Source organism: Equus quagga, chromosome 11, assembly GCF_021613505.1.
Source record: "Equus quagga isolate Etosha38 chromosome 11, UCLA_HA_Equagga_1.0, whole genome shotgun sequence".
Lineage (NCBI taxonomy): Eukaryota > Metazoa > Chordata > Mammalia > Perissodactyla > Equidae > Equus > Equus quagga.
This window is the reverse complement of record NC_060277.1, coordinates 90,061,963-90,084,565: the sequence shown is the minus strand read 5'-3', so window position 1 is coordinate 90,084,565 and position 22,603 is coordinate 90,061,963. Positions and strand designations below refer to the sequence as shown.

Below are 22,603 nucleotides of genomic sequence, written 5' to 3'. Positions count from 1 at the left end.
ACCAGGGCTCCATGGAGAAGCAGTCGATTGCAGGGCTGGAGCAGGAAAAATACAAGACCCTGGAGCATATGATGGTGCCAGGAAGGAAGGAAGTACATAAAAGAGTATGGGGCATGTCAAAAGGTTACGGGAGTCAACCTGAAAGAGCTCCTGATGTCCAAAGCTGGAACAATTTGGGCAACAAAACAAATGATAGCACTGAATAAAGTACAGAATAAAATAAACATCCATGAGTTCAAACAAGAAAGGAAGGAGAGAAGGAAGAAAGGAAGGGTAGCTCTTCCTTCCAGAATTCCAGTTAATAAAGGTAGGATGAAGAAAACAGAAAACAACCATTGGAACACCACAGTAACAACTGTAGGTAAGATTCACTGAAGGATACTAAAATCAGTGGATGAAAGTTTGAGGAAAAACAGGATATTTGCACAGTCTCAAAGTATATCCACCAAGATGTTTATTCATTATAAAGGGAAAAATAGTAACTTTATAGTGGAGAAGTCCAACACACCAGCTGAACCAAGTGATCAAAGTTAACCTCACCACTAAGGCATACTGCTTCTGCAGTATTCTTGCCAAAAATATAACCTCAATCTAATCATGAGAAATCATCAGAGAAGCCCAAACTGAGATATTCTACAAAATAACTAACCAGCACTCTCAAGCCTCGAGGCCATGAAAGACAGGGTAAAACTGAGGAACTGTCACACACTGGGAGAGACTGAGGAAACATAACTCAATGCAATGTGAGATTCTGGATTGGATCCTGGAACAGAGAAAGGACAGCGGTGGAAAAACTGGCAAAATCCGAACACAAGTCTGTAATTTAGCTAATAGTATTGTATCAATGTTAATTTCTTAGTTTTGATAATTTTACTATGGCTAGTTAACATTAGTGGATGCTGGGAGATGAGTATACAGGAACTCTGTACTATTTTTGCAACTTTTCTGTGAGTCTAAAATATTTCAAAATAAACAGTCAGGGGCCGGCCTGTAGCCAAGTGGTTAAGTTCATGCGCTCCACTTTGGCGGCCCAGGGTTTCACAGGTTCAGATCCTGGGCGCGGACATGGCACCGCTCATCAGGCCATTCTGAGGCAGTGTCCCATATGCCACAACTAGAAGGATCCACAACTAAAATATGCTTCTATGTACTCGGGGGATTTGGGGAGAAAAAGCAGGAAAAAAAAAAAAAGAAGATTGGCAACAGTTGTTAGCTCAGGTGCCAATCTTTAAAAAAATAAAAATTAAAAAACCTGAGACCTTTAACTGTTTTGAAATTTAAAGTTATACATGCGTTTTATGTTAGGAATCTTTAGTTACAGACGATACAGGAATTCCACTACTACAGAGATTCAAATTTGGGAAAATTAAAGGAATAGGAACAATTTAAGAACTTAACCACAGATGGAGGAGGATGGAAAATTCTTCTAAACAAGAATGCTGGCTCTGTTTAGACATTTCCTCTTCTGTATGCTAAGCACATCCCCTGAAGAATGCAGCACACATTGACCACCGGCTTTACATACCAAACCCTGCTAACAAGAGCTTCTCACAGCACTTCTACTAAAGTATTTCAAGTCATATGGTTTTAAAAGAATTCTTTAAAATTTGCACAAGGAGGTACCAATCTAATTGCTTTTTGGTTAAAATTGTTTTTCTCAGTTCTAAAAGTCACATTCTACTAACAATCAACGACCTAGGAGACCCTTCAAAGGAAAACAATACTACTCTTTTGGAGTTAATCTACACAGGCACACATGCGTTTCGGCATGTGCAGATGCATATACATCTGTAGGTGTACATACATACATACATATGCATAACTGTGAAGCTGGATGGAATCTGTGACATCACTGCAAATTGATACCAACCAAGGTCTAGAAAACAGCATGAGGATTTTATGTACAGGATATTTAAAATGATATTTAAAACATCACATTCTCTCTCTTTCCATATTTGGGCATAAGGGAGGGATATTCAAACTCTAAACTTGTAAAGCAATGAAGAACTCATACAGCATTGCTGGGGAGAGTACAAATGACTACAATCCCTTTGGCAGGCAAGCTGGCAGCATCTATCAAAATCTTAAATACATGCTATGATCTAGTAATCCCACTTACGGGAGGTATAACTAAAAGTACAAAATTATGTACAAGGTTATTCACCGCAGCATTGTTTGTAACGCAAAAGACTAGGAAAAACTGAGGTGTACCATCAATAAAGTAGACTTTAATTGCGGTTGGGCTATGTGATCCCTTTCTACCTGCCCTTCCTCTATGATGTATCAATTATCTTCCTTGACTCTTGTTTTCAGTTTCTCTTTCTATTGGATTCTTCTTCCAAGCACACAAACAACTCAGTTTCTCCCATTCTAAGAGTACTTTTCCCACCATCCTGCCAACTCAAGTTATCCTTTTTCTCTCCTCCTACTACAACCACTTTTCTTGAGTAATCTAATCTACACTTTCTATTTCCGCCTTTCATGATTCACATTCACTCCTGTTATTGGCCCTGCAACTCAAACTGTTCAAACCTACACCTACAAATTTACAAATTCAGTCCTCATCCTACTTGTTTTCTTTCTCCCTAGCAGCTGACCCTGCTAACAACTCCTTCCATTCTAAGGCTCTCTTGTCCCCTGACTTCCAGAGCCATAGTCTCTTATGGTCACTCCTCTCTACCATTACACCCCGTCTCGCCCCCACCAATGCCCTTCTTTCCCTGTGCATCTCTGCCTCTCCATTCCAGGTTACCCCTCATATGGATGTTGCCTTCTTCACCTGCTCAGGCTGTGATACCCTATGCCTGGGGCCTTTCCGTGGGAAGGCCCTGACCACCTTGATCAGGATCTGACACCTCCAAGACAGGCTGGCCCTCTGTAGGGATGTCCTTCACACTGCTGGGGCCCTGATTCTCCACACCAGACTATCGCTACAGGGATACACTCCCAACTTTGCTCAGTTGTGATACCTATCCCACCCCCACCCCACCCCACCCTGTGGCTGCTTACCTCGTTCTGCCCTACCCAGTAGCTTTAGGACTGAATTTTGCAAATAGGAAACAAGAAAGGCACATAATGCAACAGTACATCATCTTAAAAATTACAGCATTACAGTAAGTCATGATATCTAGTAGGGCAAATTCTTGTTCTTATTGTTCTTCTTCAGGACTGTCTTGGATTATTCCTGGCCTTTGGTTCTCCAATTCCTTCTTTATTTGCAACTTGTTCATGAATATAATTCACTTGGATGAACAACCCTACCTTAACATTTTTGACCATTCCCAGCCTTAGCACTTCTATAACACATTTTTAACAAAACAGCTTTGGTACCTTACCATAAGAAGTTGCTTTTTACCAATTTCACTAGAAGCCCCTCAGCAAGAAATTTCTGTTAATGATGCAATATAAATCTCCTCTGTTTTTTCCCTTGAGCTGATCTCTAAACTAGGCTTGAAGACCACCAACAGTGTGTCAGGTGAGGTTTCGTGTAAGCTCTGGCATTTAGAATGGCCTTGAAAGAGGGCATTTCTACTGGTGGTAGCCTAAGCAGGACAAAAACATATACGTGAGACAACTATCAACAAAAGCAACTGGATGCACAGGTCTGGAGTGCAGGGAAAGGTCAAGGCTGGAGATTCAAATTTGTGAACATCGATGGGTGGATGGCATTTACGGACGTGGAACTTGAGTTACCCAGATTAAGTAGAAGAGGGCTGAGCTTTAAACCCTGGCGAACTCCAACATTTAGAGGTCCAAAACCAGCAATGGAGGAACAGTGAAGAAAACCAGTGAGTGAGAGAGAGAGAGAGAAAGAGTGGTGCCCTGGGAGCAAAGTAAAGAAAAGCATTTCAAGAAGCAGAAAGTACTCAAATGTGTCAAATGCTGCTACATGGTAGTGTGAAGACTGAGAATTTTCCATTAGATTTGGAAAGACGGATGATTTTGGTAACCCAGAGAAAAGGCGTGTTGGTGTACAGGTAGGACTGAAAGTCTCAGAGGGGTAGGATGAAGAGAAGACAATCGTTCCTCAAGCACGCCAAAGTCTGTCCCCACCTCAGGGCCTTTACAGATGCTGTTTGATCGTCCTGAAACAGTTATTCCTCCAGACCTTTCCATGCACCTGCACATCCCTCAAGTCAGGGTGCAAGTCACCTCCTCTAAGAGGCCTTCCTTCACCATCCTAAAATAAGCATCCCTCCCTGCTAATTACTCTCTCTCCCCTTACCTTACTTTCTTTTAATAGTACTTAACAACTATTCTATTATTTCATTTACTTGTTTGTTGACTTCCCCCACAAGAATACAATAACCAAAGGAATAACACGTACAAATACTTCTTTTTAAGGACTTGTACATATTTCTAGGTGCATCATTCCTGGCAGATTTTCTAATACCTGAAGATATAACCTTATTGACTACAACTCTCTCACAGTGAAAAATCCACAATATAGCAACAAAGAAGGTCCATAACTTTACAACAACTGGCGAATCTCTTTTACCGTCATTCTTCTGCCACAAAGCTTCCTATAGTTCTATGTCCTTGGTTATAACTCATCATCTGATTTTCTCACAGAACATTTTCACCTTAACCTTACTTCAGAGAAAAATTGTGCTAGTAAAATTAATACTGATTGTAATTCTCATCTTCAATTTTTCACAACAAAGGCAAAGCATGCCCTAAATAAAGCTAGGTCATTCCCAAAGTTCTCAGAGAAATTAAAGTTGTAGAATACTTTAAATTAGAGATAATCTAGTCCAGTTCCTATCACACATGGAAACCAAGCCTAGTGGGTACATGTGATGCGGTCCACCAGTGAACTCCAAACCCCCGACTGCCAGCCTTGGGCAAAGTTAGAGACAGACATCTGGTTAACAACAAGGCCTTAGGTGAATAATAAAATGTCCTAATTATTAGGCATACTTTACAAACTGGACTTCTGCCATTTTGTAATGCACCACTTTGTTCCTGGAAAGCTCTATCTGTTGAGACTTTATCTCATTTAGTGGCTCCACGTCCAGAGTAAAGAGAGACCGTATTTTAGTTTAGAAACTAGTGGGGAGTACTTGCTTCAGTATCTCTAGGGAGGACACAGAACACACCTATGCCTGAGTCCATATTAAAAACCTGTTAATCAGTTTATAACTTGCCAATAAAGTTCAGTCACAGTGTGTCACTGGATTAAATAAGAGAATTATAATAATCTTTTTAAGGTATCTTTTTGGATAGTAATTAAAATACTGTTACCATATGGTATATATTTTTCATGTACTAAAAGTATCCTTCCTACTTAATTTTGTTTTGGGGAAGGGAAATGGCAAACAGGTAACTGAGGGATGGGTGTTCTGGAAGATCTATTAAACCCACAGGCAGGCTTAAAAAGCCAGTGTAGCCATAAGAGTAAAGAATGAGAGAGTTTCCTAGTGGCATTGCTGTGGACTGAGAGTGAGCAGCTGTGTGATTAGCTTCTAATAAATTGAGCAACAAAAAAAAAAAGAGAGAGGTTGGCCCTGTGGCATAGAGGTTAAGTTCGTGTGCTCTGCTTCGGCAGCCCAGGTTTGTGGGTTTGGATCCCAGGTGCAGACCTACAACGCTGTCAGTCACGCTGTGACGGTGACCCACATATAAAGTGGAGGAAGACTGGCACAGATGTTAGCTCAGGGCCAATCTTCGACAGGCAAAAAAGAGGAAGACAGGCAAAAGATGTTAGCCCAGGGCTAATCTTCCTCAGTGGGGAAAAAAAAAAAGAAAAAAGAGAAAGGAAGAAAGGTGAGGTCAGTCTTGCTGTTAAAATTACTTTTCAGTGGGAGAAAAATTATCAAATATTTATTGACTACTTACTGTTTTGAGTACATTTCAAAGGTCAGTGAAATAATTCTAAATGCCCCCACCTTCTAGAGCTGACAGACCATTTATGTTATCCTAAAAGAGTCTTTCTAACATCTAAAACAAATAATTCACTCAACAAACATGTTCTGAGTGGCCACTATGTGCTAGGCACCTTTCTAAGTGCTAGGGATAGAGCAGTAAATAAATTTCATGGATTTTATGTTCTCTCAGTGGAGAGAAACAAAGTAAATAAGTAAATGACTTAGTACTTTAGAAGCATCATAAGAGCTATCTTTCACTACTGGACCATGGTAAGTACTTTGGAGAAAAAAGAGAGCAGAAAAAGGGGATAAGACGTGAAGTAACTCACTTGTATTCATTGTACATGGCCTGTTTGTTTTATGATTGAGTAGATTTTATAATGTAACAAGATTCTTTTATAAAGGCATTCCTACATAAAGGGAATTTCAATATTCCATTTATAAATATTCCATTTATAAATAAGATAGAGAATATAACTTTAAATATTATTTAAAAATTAATTATTAGTATATCTCTACTCCAAGTATATTATTTAGATATCTATTATATATATATATATATGTCATATTTATAATGTATTTAATGACAAGTTCTTGGTCAAGAATATAATCTATAATGAATCAACACCAGGCCTTTCAGCTAAACACAATGTACTTTTAACTACTGCTTTATGAAGAGTTTTGAGGAAGGAACTTCTTTCTTAAGTGAAGCCTTACTAAATTGTGACGTTTCTAACAGTGAACCAACGATTTCAGGTAGCAATGATTTTCAATTCTAAAAAATATAATCAAGTTCACCGATCACCTCACTCTAAATTCATATAATGTAGGCTAAATCAAATAGAAATTTTGGTCATTAGTGTCATCAGTATACTAATCAAGATGTAACAATGCTTCATTTTCTTTTCTGATATAACGTGGAAAAGAATAGTAAAAAACTAAAACTCCTTGAGAAGAGCTGATTTCCAATTAAAAAAAAAGTTTTACAAACTAAAACGTATACAAACTATTTCATTTCATTATGTTTTGGTTGTCTAGACTTCAATTTGGATAAGAAAACTTATAAAATGTAAATTAAAGATTTCAGCAGAATAAAGCTTACCTTCAGGCTGGTATGAGAACGTGGTTGACTTAATTCCTGAAATTTCCATTGCTCTGATCCAGGGGTCTCTCCACCTTTCTGAGTGTCAGGTGTAAGCAATCCATCTCCAGCAGGTAATGGGAAAATCCCTAATGATATAGGGCGCTCTTTTCTATTTGGAGAGGGGAGAAAAAATAAAGCATTCACTCATTTTCTTTCTTTCTTTCTTTTTTTTTTGCTGAGGAAGATTCGTCCTGAGCTAACATCTGGGCCAATTTTCCTCCACTTTATATGTGGGTTGCCACCACACCATGGCTGGTGAGTGGTGTAGGTCTGCGCCCAGGATCCAAACCTGTGAACCCAGGCTGCCAAAGTGGAAGATACTGAACTCAACCATTATGCCAAGGGACCAGCCCAAGCATTTATTCATTTTTAATTTTTTATTCATCATGACTGTAAGTGATAAGTTTGTGCTGTCGGGGCTGGCCCCAGGGCCGAGCGGTTAAGTTCGCGTGCTCCTCCACTGCAGGCGGCCCAGTGTTTCGTTGGTTCGAATCCTGGGCGCAGACATGGCATTGCTCATCAAACTACGCTGAGGCAGCGTCCCACATGCCACAACTAGAAGGACCCACAACGAAAAATATACAACTATGTACTGGGGGCCTTTGGGGAGAAAAAGGAAAAAAATAAAATCTTAAAAAAAAAAAGTTTGTGCTGTCTTTGCTTTAGAGACATCATTCTTAAATAATATCATCTGCCTATCTGAACAAGAGACTTACCAAAGAGAAAGGACAGAGTCTCAGAAGTTTAAATTAGCCTCAAGAAATCAACTAAAAAATGTAGTAAGAGGGGCCAGCCCAGTCATGTAGTGGTTAAGTTCATGCACTCTGATTCAGCAGCCCAGGGTTCGTAGATTTGGATCCTGGGCGGGGACCTACACACTGCTCATCAAGCCACGCTGTGGTGGCATCCCACATACAAAACAGAGGAAGACAGCCACAGATGTTAGCTCAGTAACAATCTTCCTCAAGCAAAAAGAGGAAGATTGGCAACAGAGGTTAGCTCAGGGCAAATCATCCTCATCGAAAAAAAAAGTAAAAAAGAAAAAAGTAGTAAGTAATGGTTTAGGACATCTTGTAAGTTACTGATGAGTTCCTTGCCCAGGAAGCAGTTTCTGATCGGCTTTCACAATGAGAAGAGCTGCTAAGTTTTCACTCATGGTTAGGTTAGCCCTAGGGGAACTTGCAACCTCCTCCTCTGGAAGTGACCCCAATCCCTGTTTCTAGACTTCCCAAATCCTCACACTAATCCCTAGGTGTTTACCCAAGCCTCTTCAAGGTACGCCTTTTCTGCCTAAAGGAAAATCATATGATCTAAATCAGGGCTACTGATTAAATGTTAAAAATTGCTCAAAAAGCAGGAAAAGTTGTATTTTTTCTATAGAACCCATATACATGAGTTCGTTTCAATCACAGTACATATGAGAAAACGATTGTCAGTTTTTCCAAACAAGGAGGCCAAAAAATTCTATGAAAGACTGTAGAGTTTCCAATGCTTTGTGGGAAATTTCAATGAATTCGAGTTACAATTTTAATAATAAAAGAATTTCAACAAGAAAGACATCCCTTGTTGACGAATAGAAGATTCCAAATCAAAGGGCTTTTAGAGGGTGGAACAAGCCTACTAACAGGTCATCCTGGGTCATTAACTCAAAATGGGGAAACTGGTGAGAAACGAGACACTGAAGGTTTGGGGGCTCCTGGAACTCGTATCTCTACTGGTAAGAATGTAAGTTAGAATAGAAACACTGAAGTTATAAATAAAAGTGGGAAAATATTCAGTTCTGCTAAATAAGTCTTTTGTTCTGTAAACTCATTTTTATACCAAGAAACTTAAGCCACTTTTGAAATGTGTCCTCATTTAACACAAAGGGTATGCTCTGTCTTTCCTAACAACAATCAGAAAGGATTCGTAAAACTGTCAGAATACCTTCTTAAAGGTGAGGTGAAGCAAAAGAGTTGAGGGACTGCAGTTTATTAAAGTTGTATGCACAAGGAAATAACACAGGACTTTCTCTATCAGCGAGAGTAAATTATTCAACACTTCTTCACACTTGGGGTACTTTTCCTATTTGATTTGGGAGGAAAAATCAAATGCAGGTAGGCAGCACAATAAAAGCCTAGATTTTAATACCAAATCTAAGTTTGTGACTACAAGCTGCCAGAACCAAATGACAAAAATTAAAGTAACTAGTCAACTATTCTGTTTATACCAGTTATTCCCAAATGCTGGTTCAGCAATAAAGTTTCCATAAGTCCGCGGCCAAAAGAGGCATCACTTTTTATACCCTTATTGGATAACATAGTACATATTGTACACATATGTATTTCCACATATCCACATACCATAGAACCTGTTCTTTCTGGAGAATGACTAACCCTTTTCTACATCTTTTCTGCTTCTCTGATTTTAAAATGCCCTTTCACCAACTGATGCTGACAATGATTAGAAAGTTACTTTATTTTAATGTCCATACTTGACAAAATAAAGTTGTTAACAGATGTTTACCCCGCAGTTTTGGGGGAACATATTTTGGGAAGTGAAAATCTAAGGGTCTATGAGCTACTAGATGACTTATTTATTTTTTAACATATCTTAATGACTCAAGCAAAAAAGTGACTGGGAATTTAATCAGATAGAGTTCAGTGGAAAGCTCTCTAACCCAAAATGCAAAGAGAACCAGGCAGATAATACAGACTTCATGCAAATCCATCACACTGCTAAGAGAAATCAAAATACAGGTCAGTCACTAGAATTATCTTCCTATATGAATAACAACACATTCATTTTCACACAGATCAAATACTGAAAAAGTGTAAAACTATTCGGGGGAAGGAGTCTGCCGCGGATCCAAGTCTTACTTTCCTATACCTGTGAACTAAATCTACACTCCAAAATAGAAGTAGAATTCACACCACTTTGTATCGCTCTATGAATCATTCAGAAACTGCTCTACAGGAGGGAACTTTTCTTCAGAGACTGATAGCTGTCTGTCAAGAGGGTCAACTACGCTCTGGGTTACATTGTCCCAACTCTGGAAAAATAATATTACTACATACATCACTTCTCTCCTTATTTTACTAAGTTACATAAGAGTTGGGGGAGGGAGAAGTAATTATGGAAATCAATTAGAATCCTACTTTCAAAAAGAAACCCTAAAAGGTAAACATTAGTCCTTTACTGTGTTGGTGTGCATGGCTGGGACAATATTTATTAAATGTTTCAGTAAAACTCACAGAAGAAACAAAAGAAGGGTGTACATGTAGAAAAACATTAAGTGGGAATTTAAACCTCAGTTGTTTCAATACGCTTTACTGTCTAGAAACAAAGTATCATCAACTATCAGAATCCTTGTCATATTATTTTAAAAACTGTCTTAGTTTCATATATCCATTTTCAGTTGGTTATTTAAAGGTTGCCTTACATGTATAAAGAATTTCACAAAAGTGTTTTGAAACAGTTTTTTGCTATATTCACATTTAAAATAAATAATCATTAATACAATCTATTATATATATAAAGGGCAGTAAAAAGGGTTACATTTGTCCACCACTCACCATCTGGCAAGCACTGAGATGGATAACTTATTTGCATATCTCATTTAATCCTCGAAAGGAAACAGGGATTGTTTTCCCAGGTCTCAGATTAGGAAAAGTGATGCTCAGACTTTAGGCGCTAGTAATTGGCAGAGACAAGAATCAAAGACCTGTTTGACTCCAAGGAACTACTTACTTCTTGACAATTTAATCTTAATATTGAACACTCTGATATCTTTACTCAGTCAGATCAACAGCAACTTCTGTGTCAAGGAACTTTTTGAAATTAATCATAAGTTGTTTTATCAATAAAATAGCTGGAGCTCAAAAAGCTCTGCTAAAAATAAGGTACATAAAGGTAACTATGAAAATTATTTACTTGTTTAAATTACTATATATCTTGCAACTGATTAAATACAAAATAATCATCTCGCTTGATTTTTAAGACCACCCAGTGGGGTAAGAAACTCAGAGGAGGAAACTCAGGCACAGAGAGATTAAGCAACTTGCCAAAGGTCCTCCAGCTCACACGTGCAGAGCATGTGTTCCCAGGCAGTCCACCTCCAAAGCCTCTTCCCCCACACAGCGCTGCATAGCACAGCCCGGCACTGCTTTCTCCAACAAACCGAAACCTGACAGCCCTTTAAAACCAGTCTTAGTTTAACATTCTACATAATCTTGAGTTAACGTATTTTTAATCTCCTAAAAGCCTATATATACATTTAGACATGTTTTATGTACTAAAATATACACAAGTAAGGAGATTTCTCTCAGTTTTTATCAAATCAGGAAAGAAAATAAATGACCAAATATCTAGTTTTAGACCATAGATGCAATTTAATTTCGGGGCCTTAAACAAATATTGGACATGAACTGATCTATGAATAAAAAAGAACACATTGAGTGAATTTACTACTTTAATTCATCTTAATTTATCTAAATCCACAATTAGGAGTTGAGTATTTTAAGTAAACACTTAAATAATAAAAGCTATACACTATGAACTTTCATTTAAACCATGCACAAAGCAGAAATCTGAACAAGTCAGATAGTTTTAGTTTGACGAGTTAGAAAACAAAAGAATCCAAAACCTTAATCCTCTAATGTAGAAGTTGGTTCGTACAGGGTGCAAGGAGAGCGAACAGCAGAAAAGCCATGGAGATTAATGACTACCCCCGCGAGCAGGCATGGGTATTTGTCACCCAAGTCTCCAAAGAAAGGGCAACATCTGACCAAACAATAGTGAATGGGCCTTGTAAAGCTTTCACAACTTTGATGTGTAAATAATGGAGAAAATATACATTCCTTGCCCTAACGGTTTAAATCCTTTCCCTTTAAAATATATTTTGTTTTAGGAGAAAAATATTTAAATTGTCAATTCCCATGAGCTACTATCAAAAATTGCAAAAATGATGCATGAACTTCCCTCAGTCAAAGGATAATTGGAAGAAAATAAACACCTACGGCCTATGTCTAAACGACTGCAGGTCCCAGCATAAAGATATCTGTCCCTAAATGTTCAGATGCTGACAGCAGAGGCTGTAACACTTGGACCCGTGCTCTACTCTTGCTCTCCCTTTACTCCTGGAACACTCTGCTTAAAACAAGACCACACTGACCTTGTACTTGTGTATAAGTACAAGATGAAAATCCTTTTCTTAAGTCGGTGGTTTCCGAATACAAAGCAGTGTCTCTAAGTGATGGCCTATAAATTGCTATAAATAAGAATAGAAATCCTAGCTTCAGGCCATTTTCCATTGTTTCAATCTGCAACAGAAATGGTTATAAAGCAGACCCGTGAAGCTAAAAATTTGAGAAAAGCCAACTAAACAGGGGCTTCTAAGAGAGACTAGAGTACCTGAGTATCCTTGGTAGGTTCTGCGTCAGAGCTGGCACACCGGTAGAAATAGAAAAGTGCACAAGCAGCAAAACAGAGAGAGAGACTAAGATAGCAGAATTAATGACCACCGCCCCGCCAACAAAGCCAAACACAAACAGCAGCATGCATCCAGGACTCATGGCGCTGTGCTGGCATGGTGAAACACCCGAACCAGGAGGCCTATACGAGGGCCAAACGGGTATCTTTGTAGTGAGGATCTGTCATTCAGCTGCTGCCACAAAAACAATGCCATCAGCAGCAGCTTTCCACTCCATCCTGCAGCAGCTCCGGAGCGATGACGTCATCCCGTTCTCCCCACCTCATAACCATAGGGCTGCTGCTCCCAGCATTTATGCAGCAATCCAGAGCGACAGCCAGCCTATTAACTATTTTCCTCTCCACTAAGAGTCTTGGCTTAGCTCATTGGCTACAATGCTTGGAGATCTACATAATTTATTCACACTCCTACATCAAACAGAAGTCTAGCTAACCCTTTCAAACATGCTTCTCTGTAACAAAAAGGACTTTAAACCACTTATACAGGAGAAATGAAAAATATTCAGCATTCCCACGAATCAGAAAAATTTAAACCTAGTGTAACCTCCATTAAGTATTGGAAAACAATCAAAATATGCTGCTTCTATGGCATGGCTCACAATTTACCTCTTCAATAGTGAAGGCTGTTTGTATTTTTCTATGCTGTTCTCTCCTATAGCATTCCAACCACAGTAGAGAGCTTTTTGAATCAGCCTATCTATTGTTCCAGGATTAAAGAACAGAGAGAAACAGAAACAGACAGATTATTTCACTTTGTCTCAAGGCAAAACGTGTAACAAAGCTTACCTAATTCTACTGTGAGCTGTGGACTCTAGTTGATCGCTCCCTGAGAGCTGATGAAGTTTTGTTCTTTCTAAGTGTTCCATATAATTATGGATCATCTATTTTGAAGAAAGAAAAAAATACACAAAACTTTAAGACTAATACCTGGAATAAAAACACAGTGTTTTAACAAAGGTAACATTTTTGTATAAATTTTTTATCAGACTACCTACAGTTGCATATAAAAGAATATTAAGAATGAAATTTTTTTAATGGCAAAGGAATATACATTTAAGGATGCTGTTGTTCATAAAAGTAGCCAACATGTTGCTCAGCATGGCAAAAAACTGTTTTTTACAATATGTGATGCTATTAAATGATATAATTTTGACATAAATAATACAAACGAAATACAGACATTGGGGAAGAGGTGATAAGAGGCTACTAGTTAAAAATAACAGGGCATCTGAGAAATCCATTCACTAAAATGGGAAACAACAAATAAATTAACATAAAACTTGAGAAGAAATCAAACCCTTATGTGGTGATCTTTTCCATTTTACAAAGGATTCACAGAGTAAAGATCACTTTCAATTTAATTAAGAAATTTAATTTAAATTAAATATCAAGATGTTTATTTCTTATGTCTACAGATTTAGTTGAAAGAATGCTAAAATACTTTCTCTTTTGTTTGACTGCAAATTTACTGGTCTCATTACTTAATACAATCATTTATAATAACGATAGCAAATTAAAACAAGTGAAAAGTCAGAGCACTTTGATTTTGAGTCTTGGATAGGGCATCATATAATAGACACGCTGGATATGGAAGTGAAAACTTCAAGAATATCAAGTATATAAATTGCCAAGAAATTCTACAGTCCTATTTGATTCCTGATAATCCACACTTCCACTTTTAAGAAGCCTAAATCTGGCATTAAAAAATGTAAAATACAACAAAGTTCAATCATAAAATTAAAAAGCCTTTACTAGATACTAACATGATATGAATAAGAAAAAAGTGAATTTTAAAAAATAAGAAAAGGTATGTTAGCAATTTAAAGTAATGTAAATATTAAGAGTAGGCAAGAAAGGTTGAAGTCTTTCTTGGGACTATTCCTTGAATTCTTAAAACTGTAGCATAGAATAGCTTTAGAAGTTTCTATAATTTATGAAGACAGGTTTCAATCTCAATATAACCTAAAATATGCATTGTAGCATATTGGAAGGATAACTATTGAAAGAAACAAAATTTTAAACAAATTTTTTAAATTTCTTTTTTTAAAGTATGCTTCTATGAAAATTTTACAACATGCATGAATGTACAAAAATTAAGAAATGTAAATCAATTTGAAAGTGGTATTTACTTCAAATAAACAAAAAGCTGAACTCTGATGCATGAATAAGATGAGTAATTTTATCAACTCAAACATTATCAAAGAATCAAACTGCTCCCCAATTAAGACTAATCCAAACAAGAAATGTATCAGACACAGAAAAATGAAAACAGAATCACATGGATATGGCATGTGAAACCATTTTTAAAACTTTTAAATTTATATACTTTTTATTTTAAAATTACAGATTTTCCCTTTATCGCCTATTAAAGAACAGTTTTGCAGAAATACAATTTTTGTTGTGTCTGCAAACCATAAATAGTGAGCTGTTTTCTTCTTGTATCAGGAAGAACTTTAAGGAAAAAATTAAAATGAGACTAATAGGGACCAGCCTGGTGCTGTAGTGGTTAAGTTGGTGCACCCCACTTTGGCGGTTCGGGGTTCACTGGTTTGGATCCTGGGCGTGGACCTACATACCACTCATCAAGCCATGCTGTGGCAGTGTCCCACACACAAAACAGAGGAAGACTGGCACAGATGTTAGCTTTGCAACAATCTTCTTTAAGCAAAAAGAGGAGGATTGGCAACAGATGTTAGCTCAGGGCCAATCTTCCTCATCAAAAAAAAAAAAGAGAGAGAGAGAGAGAGACTTATAGAACAAAGTGATGTTTGGGCCAAACAGATGGTATGAATTTAAATTTTCAAAAAGTTTTAGAAAACCTAAGTTGAATTCTTATACACTGGATAATCATATGAAATTGATTAGTTCAACTGGAAGAATCTAAGTTTCTTTAAGCATTCAGATGAAGAAAATAGAAACCTTCCTTGAATTGCTTTTATAGTAATCTATTTATTCAATATAGAAAAATAAAAAGAACTCTAAATAAATGCAAAGGCAGAATCATTTCTACCCCAAAATAATCCATTCTATAGATTGATTCTTGTCTTAAATAATTAAAATTGTTTTAATTTAGAAAAAAATTGTCAAACTTCTTCAAATGACTGATCCCAAGTAACTGCAGATATAGCATTCTGACATTCCAAAATGGTCTAGATACAGTCATGCGCCACATAAAGATATTTTGGTCAACATGGACAGCACATATGATGGTGGTCCCATAAGATTATAATGTAGCTGAAAAATTCCTACCGCGTAGTGATGTTGTAACATTGTAGGTTTTCATTAATAAAGAGGAATGTTCATGGTGCATTACCTGCTTACAAGTAAATCTATGACGTTTTTGATCATAGAAACAAACCTCATGGACATAGTTCTGAGAGTGACACCTCCCCAAGAAGAGCCTCAGGCAGGTCCTTCAGGAGGTATTCCAGAAGAAGGCAGTATTATCATAGGAGATGACAGCTCCATGCATATTATTTGTCCTTGAAGACCTTCCAGTGGGACAAGATGTGGAGGTGGAAGACAGTGATATTGATGATCCTGACCCTGTGTAGGCTTAGGCTAATGTGTGTGCCTGAGGTTTGTTTTTTTTTTTTAAAAAAGATTGGCGCCTAAGCTGACAACAGTTGCCAACCTTCTTCTTCTTTTTTTTATTCTTCTCCCCAGTACATAGTTGTGGATTCTAGTTGTGAGTGCCTCTGGCTGTGCTATGTGGGACGCCGCCTCAGCATGGCCTGATGAGTGGTGCCATGTCTGCGCCCAGGATCCAAACTGGAGAAAGCCTGGACCACTGAAGCGGAGCGCAGGAACTTAACCACTCGGCCACAGGGCCGACCCCTGTGTCTTAGTTTTTAACAAAGAAGTTTAAAAAGAAAAAACAAATCTAATATGAAAAAAGCTTATAGAATAAGGATTTAAAGAAAGAAAATATTTTGTACAGCTGTACAATGTGCTTGTGTTTTAAGCTAAGCGTGATTACAAAAGAGTCAAAAAGTTTAAAAATAATTTAAAAGTTTATAAAGTAAAAAAGTTACAGTAGGCTAAGGTTAATTTATTATTGAAGAAAAATATTTTTTTATAAATTTAGTGTAGCCTAAGTATCCAGTGTTCATAAACTCCACAGTAGTGTCCAGTAACATCCTAGGCTTCACATTCACTCACCACTCACTCACTGACTTACCCAGAGCAACTTCCAGTCCTACAAGCTCCATTCCTGGTAAGTGCCCTATACAGGTGGACCATTTTTTATCTTTTATACTGCATTTTTACTCTGCCTTTCCTATGTTTAGATATGTTTAGATACACAAATACTTTTATGCCATTGTGTTACAACTGCCTACAGTATTCAGCACAGTAAGATGCTATACACGTTTGTTGCCTAGGAGCAGGAAGTAGGCTATTCCATATAGCCTAGGTATGTAGTAGGCCATACCATCCAGGTTTGTGTAAGTGCACTCTATGATGTTCACACAATGACAAAATTGCCTAATGATGCATTTCTTGAATGTATCCCGGTCGTTAAGCAATGCATGACTGTGAGGAAATTGGTTCCAAGCCAACTAAACTAGCACTTAATAGGAGAGAAGAGTAACAACAAAATGGCAGCTAACATTTATTGAGCACCAAATACAAGTCAGCCAGTGCATTTACAGTCATTGTTTCATTTAATCCTTACAATAATATTACGATTTTATAGATAAACTCCAGCTTAAGGAGGTTAAAATAGCTTGCCCAATTTGACCAGTTAGTTAATGATCAACTGTCTTCTACGTGCCATTAGCTGGTTGGCTTTGGGGCCAGAACTCAGGTCCCCCTGACTTCATCATCTGAGCAGTTCAGCAGTATAGGACTCATGCTGTATCTGCCCTTTTAGTCAATTTTCTAGGCAGGCAATAAGCTCATTGTCCTTTCTTCCTCACACCCACAAGAAAATCCCACACCCTAAAGCATTTCCTGACGTCTGAAATAAAATATGCACTATACTCTATAAAAGCACAAAAAAGTAGAAAAAATAAACTGCATATAAAAATTTAAATTTTAATTACAGGTCTTCACAATGTAGCTCTGGTTTTCACAAAAAGTGAGTGGGACGGCTGGATCAGTGCTGCTGGACAGAAGAGTGTAAAACAGGGCATGCTTTAGATAATCCACTATCAGGTCCGCCAGTCCCATCCCTGCTGATCTCAGAACAACAATTCTCAATTTTCTCAGGTATGCATGTTAATTCACACATATTCAGGAGCCAATTCAGCAAAGAGCTGGAACCATGAAGAAGGATCCCAAGCACACTGTCTGGAAAATGCCAACTCCTCTTCCGCCTAAAGAAATCTTCACAGCAAGGCTGACTGGCAGCTCTGGCTCAAACTGAAAAGCAAAGCCAACAGTGAGGCTTTGGAGACAAGTGGCATGGATCCCTTTCATCATGTTGGCCTTGAATCTTTCCATATGCAGCCCAAGAACCATCCAGCTATATCTGCCAAGCCGCTAGTCTTAAAGTTGTTGAGATGTCATAAAGCAAAGAGGCACAGGAAAATTTCTAGTGCATTTAACATCCATGTGTTCCATAACCTAAAAGTTACTGAAAATTTAGGCAAGAGAATCAGACAGACCTAGGTTCAAATTTAGTCACACACTAGCATGGAATTTAGGACAAGTCAATTCATAATTTCAATCTGTAAAATGGGGATGGATGATAAGAGTTTGGTCAGAGGATGAAGTGAGAATACATTTAAACACTCCCTGATGTAACACCCAGGGGTCAAGTTTTTGGTGATTAATATAAGAGTATGTACCCATCTGGCCCAAGTGCCTTACAATTAACTTGATGTTTTTATTTCCTCCACTGCCCTCTTCAAGGCATGTCTTCTTTTAAGCAAATTCAGTAACATGGACAAAATTTTAGATTTGATTAGAAAACAGTTATTCACATTACAAAAAGAGCCATAGCAGATTTCCCTTAAGCAGCAAGCAATGTGTTTAATGACAGTGCTTTTTTTTTTTTTGAGGAAGATTAGCCCTGAGCTAACTACTGCCAATCCTCCTGTTTTTGCTGAGGAAGACTGGTCCCGAGCTAACATCCATGCCCATCTTCCTCTGCTTTACACCTGGGACACTGACCACAGCATGGCTTTTGCCAAGCAGTGCCATGTCCGCACCTGGGATCTGAACCAGCGAACCCCGGGCCGCCGAGAAGCAGAACATGCAAACTTAACCGCTGCGCCACGAGGCCGGCCCCAACAGTGCTATTTAAATAACTTTTTTGTATGCCTGTAAAAACGGTTACCTTAGTTGGAAGTAATAGTGAAAAGACTAAGGTTAAATCCTTCAGACTTCCTTTCCCTGAAGGTTTCCAGAATTCACCTTTAAAGGACACCTGGTTCTTTAGCATTGGATATCTATTTATAATTGCTAACTGAATGGCATTTCCAGTACAGATGTATAAACACAGAAAAATGTGGGTTAGAGTAGAAGAGACCCACATTTCAGAGCAGCTATATCTGTGTTACATAAGCTTTCCTTGAGGCAGAGCAAAAAATAAAGGGATCTTATCAGGGCAGAGGATAGGAGCCGCTTATGACTGAGGGAGCGGATCCCATGGAAAGAGCTGTGGTGCTACATGCAAAATCGATTTGGTTACTGGACAGGTCCAACTCTCTGACATGGTATTTAAGATTTTCATGAGATCGCTTTTTCTTTCTGCACTGTCCTTCTCTGAAGGAACAGAAATAAATAGAAAAATCATATTTTTTCATTTGAAATTAACACATCAGTTTGCTTTTTCTTTAGGAACATATATTCACTTTTATTAAATAATTATATGAGAAAAATAGAAATTGCATTCTACAGTGATTTTTCAAGAATGCATATATTTTATACATACTTTAACAATACTCAATTATCACAAAGGTTAGAAGTTCAATGAAAAACAAAATAATTATTCATTATTCATCACTATCAATTATTTATGGCACATAAATATATTCCCCCAAACATATTTAAAATTATCAGCACTGATAAGCACTCCCAATACAGGGCATTGTTCAGGCCCTGAAATAAATTGTGTAAAAAGAACCAACAATAGGTCTTTAAAAATCAATTGTTTTTTAACAGTCTTAATATCCACCAAATGCCATCTTATTAAAATGTGGGTATTTTTTTACATACTTAAAAGGCTGCTGCGTAAGCAGTTCCTGTGTCTTTCCAGAGCTCTACGGTTCCAGCCCACTGTGGCCAATCTTTTCCCTCTACCACTGAATATCAATTCTGTGACACTTCATGTTTCATGTACGTCTACATAAGCTAACATAGTAATCATTTGTCAGGAAGAAATTCCAACCCCTCCCCAAGATGCTGTTAAGCACATTATTCCAAACCAAATGAAACTGAGTGCAGTGGGGTTTTATCTTCCTTAAAAGCAATTAATAGAGGTCTCTACCAGAGGCAGGGTAAGAGATCACACAAACTAGTGAAAGAAAAATGGAAGCTGAAGACTGGAACCATCTGTACCATAGGAGAGACTGGACTAGAAAGGGAAAAAGAGAGAAATTACTTTTTTCATGTAACAAATAGTACATGAGTCTATGAAAATTCTATTTATTTAGGTATGTGAACCCTAGATTGACCATGATACCCAAAAACACTTTTCACATTAAGGAGATAGAAACACAGGCAACATATGAAAGGCCGACAGAGAAATCATAAAAAGAAGAGAGTCACAGAAAACCTTCAAGCACATTTTCTAATTTGCTTTGGGGACATCATGTGCTAAAGCTGTTAATTTAAAATACTGAAATTTCATGCAGAAAACCTGTTTTAGAGTCATTTTGATTTAACACATTATAATTTGTGTTTATGTTACTTGTTATAAACTTAATGCAAATCCTTCATACTGGATTATAAATGCAGAGACTCTCACTAATAATTTACCAATCCATCATTTCCCAACTGGTAACAACATAAATTAAATCAATTCTGTCATATTAGCATCATGTATACTTTTTATTATGCACACAGAAGTTTTTACTTAGCTAGCCAAAGAAAGAATTATTGGCACTGCCTTAATAATTACATTATTCTACAGCCTACTAATTCAACACATGAAAAGTTAATTTTAGATAAAAAACAATGAAAGTCAACATTTGGTAACTAGGTAAATGCTACATGAAATTTAATGTTTTCTGGATATGATCCCCCAAGAATTACACTAGCTGATTTTCAAAGAAAAATTAAGACATAATCTCTAAAGTTAATGTCTTTGTTTCAATATTTGCATGGTAAGAACCCAGAAACCCACCTCAGTGTGTCTTTGATGTAATGCATTATATTCCTTCTTCAGTTCTGCTTCTCTCTCTTCGAGTCTGCTAACTGAAATTAAGATACATATACTTAATCAAAACAAAATATAAGAAATTTACTTGAAAATTCCATCTTTAAAACTTAGACTGGATTATCCATAATCCTTAGCAGCTTTAGGACTCAGTGCTCCATATGAAACTCTTTACAAAGCTAGTGACTTCATTTCATCATCCTTAATTAATAAAACTTTCAGTGGGGGGAACAAACTGGATTAAAAGAAAAAAACTAAACATCAGAGTGCTTCTCCTAAAAATATGCATATGTTTATCAGGTTATCCCCCTAAACAGGCTTTTAATACGATATAGAATGATCTCTTTCAAAAATACTTTACAAATTACTTCATAGAAGTTTTAACCTAGGATTAGGGCCCAAATCATTGATTTCTAACATTATTCAAGGTCTTTTTCATTACTGAGCAGTATGTGAAAATGTCACTGTTTGTAAGTACTTTTTCTGCTTCAGGTCTTAATTTCAGGGACTCATCTTCTTTTATTTAGCTCCCTCTGCTGATGGAGTCTGTGAGTGGCACCGATTTGTAGTAGTGCTCACAGAGTACAACTTTATGAGATTAAAAAAAAAAGGCTTTAGATGCTGAGATACAGAATGTTAGGACAGGATTTCATAGGAAAAAACGATGTTAGAGAGGAATGATTCTGAGAGAAGGTGGAGTTCAAGCAGGACCATGAAGAAATTACGGTACTCAAGATGGTGGTGAGAGTATACTAGGCACTATTAGCAGAGAGAAGAGAACACACAACCAGACTAGTGGTGAGGTAGAGGGGAGACTGGCCTGCCTAGAGGAGCCCACACTGGCTAAGAAGCAGGGGGAGACAGTGTGGTGGGGACACAGAAAGCTGGTGCTGGAGGAGATTGTCAAGATACTCATTTAAGTCTATTTGAAAGCCTGAGGTTAGCTGGAAATGTTCTCTTGATATAAGGGTCAGCTAGCTGCAAATGTGCAAGGCTGCTTGTAAGCGAAAGCCTGTGACTGTGTCAGATGGCTGAGGAGTAACTACTGCTATGAACTATAACAGCACACACACGTTCTCATATGCCTACTGTTAACACACCAGACACCAAACAATACATCACTTGTGATGCCAGTAAACTCATCTTTGGTTTGTATAGCTTTACTTGCCATCTTTGTTTGAATATCTTGAAAATATGTCACTAATTAGGAAAACCGTAGCTCTGACTTTTGTTTCTAATCTAGTCTATATGTTGGCTCAATAACTTTGTACCACTGTAAACACACACTACAGTACCCATGGAGCACGCTTTACCATGCTAGGCAAGGGTTGAGCACATGTACTGCTCATCTTATCCTGGGGCTGAAAGTAACAACAGGCAAACTTGTAATGCAGATGTGTTTTGATAACACAATAGATATTGAAACCATAACAATTTTTAGTGCTGCTTCTGTGATTTTTATTTAAAAACAGGAAATTCAAGCAAATTATAGATATTTAGTAACAATTTCAAAATAAACATTTTATACTACTTTCTGTGAAACTGATCTAAAAGCTTAATCAATCCTGAGACTACTGGGTGAACCTTATCTATTTTTAATTGCTCTCAATTGTGTAAATCAGGATTTTCTTGGCATTATGCAACCAAAACAAAAAATTGGAGGCTGAAGCTAAAATAAAATCGCAACTACTACCCATAACCCTCAATTTCAAATTTGTGCTCAACAGTAGAGCCTCATTATTCTCATCAGCTAACTTGATATGAATTTATAAAATAAAATTTATATCACCGTCACCA

At 37.4% G+C, this 22,603-nt stretch overlaps 1 protein-coding gene across 13 annotated transcripts in view; it reads right to left on the bottom strand.

Annotated features, from left to right (window-relative positions):
* Nucleotides 1-22,603, bottom strand: part of SPAG9 (sperm associated antigen 9) — a 126,467-nt gene that overhangs the window by 55,406 nt on the left and 48,458 nt on the right. For 9 of the 13 annotated variants that reach the window (XM_046674592.1, XM_046674594.1, XM_046674593.1 and 6 more), the window contains 3 exons: nucleotides 20,774-20,844; nucleotides 13,267-13,361; nucleotides 6,970-7,120 (listed from right to left, as the gene is read on the bottom strand). In XM_046674592.1, coding sequence (XP_046530548.1) covers nucleotides 6,970-7,120; nucleotides 13,267-13,361; nucleotides 20,774-20,844 — 317 coding nt within the window. Of the gene's footprint in view, nucleotides 1-6,969; nucleotides 7,121-12,402; nucleotides 12,607-13,266; nucleotides 13,362-20,773; nucleotides 20,845-22,603 lie in introns of those variants that run through there. The other 4 variants (XM_046674601.1, XM_046674602.1, XM_046674603.1 and 1 more) reach the window with 4 other exon arrangements.